Source organism: Chenopodium album, chromosome 18, assembly GCF_948465745.1.
Source record: "Chenopodium album chromosome 18, dcCheAlbu1.1, whole genome shotgun sequence".
NCBI lineage: Eukaryota > Viridiplantae > Streptophyta > Magnoliopsida > Caryophyllales > Amaranthaceae > Chenopodium > Chenopodium album.
The window spans coordinates 45,073,565-45,082,163 of NC_137851.1; the positions used below are offsets into that span (position 1 = coordinate 45,073,565).

An 8,599-nucleotide genomic window follows, 5' to 3' on the forward strand; every position below is an offset into this window, starting at 1 on the left:
ATCATAATCGTGTTAAAGCATAATATTAATAGCAAGATCCTAGGCATGATACTAACAAGATTAATAACAAACCCTAGCATGTCACTAAACAATAAAAATCAAAGCTTTACCCCTAACATGATACTAACATGATATTGATATGATATTAGAAAGCATAGGAAGCACCCTAAACATGATACTAGAAAGCAATAAAGACATCCTAACATGATACTAGGAATTAAACAAATTTAAACATGCTTTCCACAAGAATAGAGAAATAAGATTACATACTTTGATGCCTCGTACCTCTTTCTAATAACAAAATACACGCGTTAGTAACTTCAAGGAAAATATAAATCAAAACAATCAAATTAAATAATTGAAATCGAGATTTGGGACCAAACCCTCAGAAATTATAGCCTTTCACGTCTAGGGCGAAGGCAACTTCGAACTTGACTAGGTGTGTCTAGTGCTAATGTATGAGGAACTTTGTTTGAGAAGGTTAGGCTTAGAAAGAGAGAGAGAAAGAAAGCTTCTAGCTTTAGAGAAAGAAAGATGATTGTTGATTGTAGATGATTGAAAAAAAGGGGAGATATGACCTCTATTTATAGGAAAAAAGAGAGTCGAAGAATAAGAAAAGAATCCGAATTCGAATCGAAATAAAACTCGTCGGTCAGCAGTTTTTGCAGATTTTGTTTTTATCATAACTTTTGATCCAGAAGTCCAAATAAGTCACATAATATGTCGTTGGAAAGCTCTTGAAGTCTAATTTCCAATACAATTAGAATCAGATTAAAATACTTTGTAGATAAAAAGATATGGCCGAAATAGTGGAACAGTGTCAGTTTTGGATAGAGTTTCGTATTCCTTTCATATCTTTTTCGTTATAGATCGGAATTAATATTATAATTTATCATTGGAAAGATAATTTCAAGATCTATCCAACCATATAAGATTTGGATAAAAATTATGAGGCACAAAAGTAATATATGACCGTCTTTGAACATCTTTAAATTCGAATAGAATTAGGATTTAAAAAAGGAAAGTTTTAAAAAGGAAAGTTTTTATTCAATTTCAAACTCTTTGATTTTATCTTTTCAAAAAAGGATAATTAAGATCTTTTACAAAATTATGTAAGCTTCTAATTAATCCTAACTAGTTTAGGAATAGGATTAAACCTTTGAACCCTCCACATGATCATTGGGGCGTAGGTAAAATCCGGTTTGAGCCCAGTTTAGTATTTTGGCCATAACTTCCTCATTATTCATTGGATGTGGGCATATAATATATCGTTGGAAAGGTCTTTTCAAGACCCATCCAACTACACTATTATTGGACTCATATCACGGACCAAACTAAATTGGACTGCACGTTTTCATAAAACAAGGTGAGAAAAGAAATATTTTCAAAAACAGAAAGAAGAGATATTTTAATAAAAACATCCTCATCACTAGAATTTTCACACTTTTTCTTCGTTCGATAATCAAATGACATGAAAGGTATTCATCACTGGGTTTGGTTTTGGGGAGACACATTTGGGTGTCTACACTTAGCTAGGGAAAGCTACGTAGCAGCTACAGAACGTGTGCTGGGGATTCAAGGTGCTTTGCACTTAGCTCCTTTTTTAGGTGAAGATGGTTGCATAACACCTAAGTCTGCTGCGCACAGGATTCCAACACCTACTGTTCCTCCACCTCCACCTCACAAGGCAAGAGCTAGGCTATCTTTTGGTGATTGCCTCAGTCGGAAGCCATTACTAGTACCCCCTGAGTTGGACAGCTTGTTTAAGCGAAGGAAGTTTGATTAGTGGTTAGAGTGGAGTCAAATAGGAACTTGTTTTGCTGGTTTCAGTGTTTTATTTCCTATTTTCGTGTTGGGCCTTAGATATGGCATATTAGCTTATTGTACTGCTTGTATTTCAGTTTATTTTGTACTGCTTTATGTGTTAGTGCCATTTGCAAGACATGCTGGGTGTTTTCCCAGAATATAATGTATTCCAGCCTTTTGAGCTTTGATTAATGAAGTATTGTTTTCTTGCCATTGCCCATTTTCTACGAAAAGTATTGCCTGTATTGTTAAGTGTGCTTTCTTATATACACAGCATGGCTAGGCATTAATTTGTTGCAATTTGACCATTGTGCACTTTTTCCCTTGGCAGGTTATACTAGCTGCAAATGCATTGTAACACTATTACGTTTATCAAAAACCTCTCTGCAATGCCTATTGAAACATCTTTGCTGTCATTAGCCCAATTTATATTACTATCATGCGTACATACGAGTTCCTTTACCCATTATATTTGTTCACTATGTTATCTGCAGCAACTTATAAATTAGCCATCACCATAAAGCTACAGTTATTTTCATTTTGTTTTTTTTTAAAAAATTGCTTTGTTGGTATACAAATCGTGCTTTACTTCCAAAAAAACCTCTTCAGAAGACTCGGGTTAGCAAACGTATACAGGCGATACAAGCTATGTCTCAAACTCCTGCTCCTACAAGGTGTTTGCCTATTATTCTTATCACATGTTCAGGATAGCTTTTCATTGATGTGTTCTTCTTATTCTTTTTGTTGTTGCTGTTTCTTATCATTACATATAGGGACCTGGATGAGGTAAGATCCGCCACACATCAGCAACAAGAGGTTGCACACATTGAGCCAGAAATTGCTCATACAAAGAATGCTACCAATAAAGTGGTTGAAAATTCAGCAGCACAATTTAATAGTAAGCATAGTTATATATATTTGTAATGCAGACTATTTGAACAAAATTTACCGACTGAAGTTAGAAGCTGAACTAACTAAAACATCTATGCAATATGTATGTGTTTGAATACCATGGGTACCAAGTTCATTCTAGCTTGGATTATTTAGCCCTGCATTTGAATGACGCATTGTTCGTTTACAGGCCCACAGCTTTTAGCTGATGATTTAGCTGCAGCCAACATAGCACAGGCTGGAAGAACGGATATTAGTGGCACTCCCTCAGACCGGTGTATGTTGTATAAGAAACTTCCTGAGAATTCAAGGTCTAGCAAGAGTAAGCGAACAATTGCAGCTATGGACCAAGCACCTGTTTTAGTGAGGTGCTTTTACTTTTTTGTTTGCCACAGGAACACATGCCTTGCTATGTTTATGTATTTCTGCTGATAGCATCATTGTGCTGTTTTTCCTTTGGCCGTACAGAGAAATAGGTGAAACAAATGCACAGGGTAGTAGAAGAAATCAGGAATTAAAAAACCAAAGGGAAAAAACAAGAGTAAGCCTTTCTTTAATCAAACCTTGTTCTTTTAAGTTTTTTTTTTCATTTGATATCAGATTAAAGGCCATGTATAATCGCACTGCAATAGTAAACTAATTGCATAAAAATAGATTTGCATTCCATAAGTTTAAGAGATTTAGTATTACAATAAATGTAGCCATTTACCTGCTGTTAGCTAGCAGCCTAACCATTTTAAGCACCTTTACCTATCACCAAAACCACTAGGTCTTATCTAAGATCACATTGTCTTTGCCCTTTTCACTTTCAATCTTCTCAGCATCCTCACTATGCTTAAGTGCCACCTGATCCTTAGCAACATCAGATATCATGGCTATAGTATCATCAGGGATATCTTCATTGTTCTTAGTTTTTTTCCCTTCATTACAACTTTTCATTTCTGCAATTTCAATGGACACTTCAGCCAACTCCTTTTCTATCTTCACAATTCTCTTTCCCACATCAAAATGAATTGCTCTTGTATCTGTTAATTGGCCTTGTAAATTAGCTTCTCTAAGTTGAAGATACTGAAGCTTGGATTGCATGTTACGTTTCTTAGACACAAAAAATTGGTTAGAAAACATGTTCTCATTTTCTGCCATGATCAATTGTAAACTAAGAATGGAAAAGGATATAATGAAACTTTCACATATAAAATAAATACATGCAACAATATGAATTTGAGCTAAACAAGCCTAATGTACTGTAGGTCCTACACAATGTGTAAGAATTGTACATTAATAAATGTTGCCTTTCCAACCACAGCTTTTATAGAAGCATTAAAAGAAAAAAATTGCTTAATTATATGAGACACATTGAATTAATCACTGTGTTATACCTGATTACATTAAACCTATTTAGTTATCAACTTATATTTAATTCCATTAAACCTGAACATGTAATTATCATGTCACAGAAATAACTACTGCAGCTTCTCAAAAAAAGGTGGTCAAACAGGCTACAGTTAAAAAGATCGGTAAGTTCTTCTTTACATATTTTATTGTCCTTATTTTATGCAATGTAACATACTGATAAATTGGGCTGGCATCCTTGGGTTAATAACAGAGCCTCCAACTGCTGTAGTTGGCTTAAAATTGCCTACCACACCTTTGAAATTGAAATCCCCTTCCATTTGTCCACACTGCAATGCAAAAAAATTCGAGCATGAATCACTCCATTTCTGCTGTGGAAATGGATCTGTTAAACTAGCCACTAATGAATATCCCCCTGCATTATATAGACTTTTAACATCTAATGAGGAAGATGCATTACACTTTAGACAATACATTTGATTATATAACAACTTGTTTGCATTTAGCTCATTAGGTGGCAAATGTGATGGCAGCATACATAAAGGAATATATGTTTTCAAATTGCATGGACAAATTTACCATAACTTGCCTGATTTAATCCCTGATGAACAAGGCCCTAGATATTTACAACTCTATTTTTATGATGGCCATTTTGAATCAAGTGCTAGAACAGATTGCTTAAAACAAGTCAGGCAAGATATTATAGACATACTTATGGAGGTAACTACTCAAAATCCTTATGCTCACTTTTTCAAATCATTAAAAGAACTTGACATTCAAGAAGATACACAAATTACTATCAATAAAAGTAGCGTTGTGGACCAATGAGTTTATAATGCGCCCACAACAGATGAAGTGGCTGCAATTTGGCCTGACAATACTTCATCAAGCGAGTCCAACGGCCCATACACCACCGTCAAAGGAAAGTCCACATAGTCTCATCGCATATACCATAATTACGGATGCTATGATCCTTTGCAGTATCCACTCTTATTCCCACATGGTGATTGTGGTTGGGGTCAGGGTTTGGCCAAGAACAGCAGTGCAGGACAGCAACAAACATGCCCCAATACGTCTTCGACAGTTCATACGGAGGAAGATGTCTTTGCACGGGAAACTAGCTGTAAGTTTCTGAGCTAACCATTGCTTGCTAGCATCTTACTTCAGTTTTATTAGAAAGTGCCGTTTTTCATTTATGCTTCCATTAACATAAATCATAATTCCCTAAATACAGGCCTAACAGATGCAGGCGGTGCTTCGGTACGACATGTTTCTGCCCGTGAGTACTATGCTTACAAACTACAATGCCGACCAAACAACATGCTTCTGCGTGCAGGCCGGTGTTTTCAGCAATACATAGTTGACATGTATGTGAAAATTGAGAATACTCGCCTTGACTACTTTCGACACAACCAACAAACAATCAAAGCTAATTTGTACCAGGGGATTTTGGATTCTATTAAAAGCGGTGAAACAAATTCGATAAATGTAGGTCGACGGGTTATTTTACCACCGACTTTTATCGGCGGCCCACGAGACATGAAGTGGCGGTACTTGAATGCCTTGCTTTAGTTCAACGCTTTGGCAAGCTTGATTTGTTTCTCACAATCACTTGTAATGCAAACTGGCCAGAGATCAAGGCAGAGCTAGCTCTTGGAGAAGCAGCTCAAAACCGGCCAGATATTGTTGCTCGTATATTTCAATCAAAATTAATCTGTCTCAAAAAAAAAAAAATCATGAAGAAGCATATCTTTGGGAAAGTGGCTGCTATGATATATGTCATCGAATTCCAAAAAAGAGGTCTTCCTCATGCACATTTCCTTATTATCCTAAAGCCTGATTACAAATTGAAAACATCTTCAGATTTTGATCGCTTTGTATCTGCTGAGCTACCACTCCACAGCTCCCCAGACCTACGAAAAATAATAGTTCTCCATATGATGCATGACCCTTGTGGAGAAGAAAATCCTGAATGTGCATGTATGGTTACCAAAAATAATAGCTCCGTCTCATGTTAATATGGCTACCCTAAACAGTTCTTACAAGAAACAACAAACCATGATGATGGATATCCAATGTACAGAAGACGAGATACAGGAGAAAGTGTTTGAATTCGAGGTTCAAACCTTGATAACTGTTGGGTTATTCCATACAACCCGTACCTTTCCGCATTGTTTGATTGTCATCTCAATGTTGAAGTCTGCTCATCTATTCAAGCTGTGAAATACTTATACAAGTATGTTTATAAAGGGCATGACAAAGTCTCTTTTAATGTTGTTGGTGAAGAAAATCAGTCCATAGATGAAATTGAAAGGTTTCAGTCTGGCCGATGGGTTTCACCGTGCAAGGCAGCTTGGAGGATTTTTAGCTTTGATTTATTTGAGATGCACCCTCTTGTGCAGCACCTTGCAGTGCACTTGGAAAACATGCAAACAGTTTAGCTAAGGAGTCATGAGCAACTAGATTCTGTAGTGTTAAATGAACGAAGATCCAAAACTCAACTAACGGAGTTCTTTAAAGCAAATGCAGCCTCACCTCAAGGTACAAGATATCTCTACAGTGAATTCATTGAACATTACAGATGGGATGCTAGTGCAAAGGCATGGTTTCAAAGACAAAATAAGAAACTGGTCATAGGTCGGCTAGCATGTGTTACACCTGCAGAGGGAGAACACTTTTTTTTGCGGCTGCTTCTTAGTAACGTGCGCAGTCCTAAATCATTTTCTGACCTTAGGACTGTGAATGGGGTGCTATGTGCCACTTTTCATGAAGCAACTATTAATAGAGGGCTCTTTGAGGAAGATAATGTTGTTTATTCATGCTTGGCTGAAGCTGTAGATATTCATATGTCATCAGCCTTACGTCGGTTATTTACAGCTGTGTTGGTTTTCTGTACTCCGAGCAATCTAAATACACTATGGCAGCACTTCTATAATGATTTACCTGATGACTTCAGCCATACCTTTCCACAAAATGTAAACCAGGTTAAGTTATTAACAATACAGTCAATTGAGCGACACTTAGAGTCTATGGGAAAATCATTAGCTCATTTTCAGCTTGAACATCTACAAGAAGAGGTGCCAGCAGAACTACATAGAACAAAGGATATTATTGAGCTTTAGATGCACCTAATTGACTGTAGGGGAAAACTCAATTCAGCTCAGCAAATTGCCTTTGACAAAGTTATTTCTCATGTTCAAGCAGAGAAGCCGGGTTGTTTCTTTGTTGATGACCCTGGAGGGACTGGGAAAACCTTTTTGTACAATGCTCTATACGTAGAAGTGCGCTTGGTAGGGAAGATTGTGCTTCCAACGGCAACATCAGGCATAGCTGCAGCAAATATACCTTCTGGCAGGACTGTACACTCACGGTTTAAAATTCCTCTTGATTCAGAAGCATCTCTTGCTTGTGATGTTCCTAAACAAGGTAGCTTGGCTGCTTTGATTAAAGAAACAACACTGATTATTTGGGATGAAGCTTCAATGGCACGGAAGGAAAACATTGAATCTTTTGAATTCCTACTTCGTGATCTCTGTGATCCAGATCAGCCATTTAGTGGTAAAGTTATAGTCTTTGGTGGAGATTTCAGGCAGGTTTTACCAGTTGTTCCTCACAAGACTCAAAGAGAAGCTGTTGCAACAAGCCTGGTTAATTCACATATTTGTCCTTGGTTACAAAAGCTACACCTGTCTGAAAACATTAGAGCTAAAGCAGATCTGCCATATGCATCATTTCTGCTAAGTTTGGGCAATGGTCAACTTCAATCATTTGAAAATGCTTTTGTGGAGGTTCCTCCTCACATTGTGAGCTATTATCAACAAGCCGAGGAACCTATCCATTATCTAGCTGCTACTGCATTTCCTGAATTGCCACACCATCCTTTTCACCGGATATTTTCACAGAAAGGGCAATCCTCACACCATTAAATGATGCAGTAGACTCCATCAACAATTATCTTATTGAAAAATTCCCAGGAGAAACAGTTATTTATAAAAGTTTTGATAGTATCTTAGATGATAACTGTGCAATTTACCCAACTGAATTCTTGAACCAGATTGCCCCGGGTGGTATGACACCACACGAACTTATTCTAAAAGTTAACAGTCTAGTAATCTTGCTTAGGAATATTGATCCAGCTGATGGCCTATGCAATGGCACACATCTCATATGCAAGTACTTCAGAAGAAACGTTATTGTTTGTTCTATAGCCACTGGCCATCGTCAAGGAGAACTTGTATTCATCCATTGTGTTAACCTCTGGCCTCCATCATTAACAAAATATCCGATTCAGTTTGAGCGAATACAATTTCCTCTAAAGCTCAGTTTTGCAATGACTATCAACAAATCTCAAGGACAAACATTAAGCCAAGTTATGGTTTACCTTCCACAACCATGCTTTTCACATGGTCAATTGTATGTTGCATTATCAAGGGCCAAAAAGTCAGACAAGGTGACTGTAATCACACCCCAGCCTGCTGAAATTTACAATACACCAGTTCTGAAAAACATTGTTGCTTATGATGTCTTGCGACTATCTGGTATAACATGA

General features: G+C 37.0%; 2 protein-coding genes across 2 annotated transcripts; both read left to right on the forward strand.

The window, feature by feature from the left end:
* The first annotated feature begins 7,172 nt into the window (after positions 1-7,172).
* On the forward strand, positions 7,173-7,976 carry LOC145592203 (uncharacterized). The gene has a single exon (XM_081648661.1). The coding sequence runs from the start codon at positions 7,173-7,175 to the stop codon at positions 7,974-7,976; it is 804 nt and encodes a 267-aa protein (XP_081504787.1).
* A 143-nt stretch (positions 7,977-8,119) lies between these two features.
* LOC145592204 (uncharacterized) lies at positions 8,120-8,599 on the forward strand. Its single transcript, XM_081648662.1, has one exon. It carries the CDS (start codon positions 8,120-8,122, stop codon positions 8,597-8,599), a length of 480 nt encoding a protein of 159 aa, XP_081504788.1.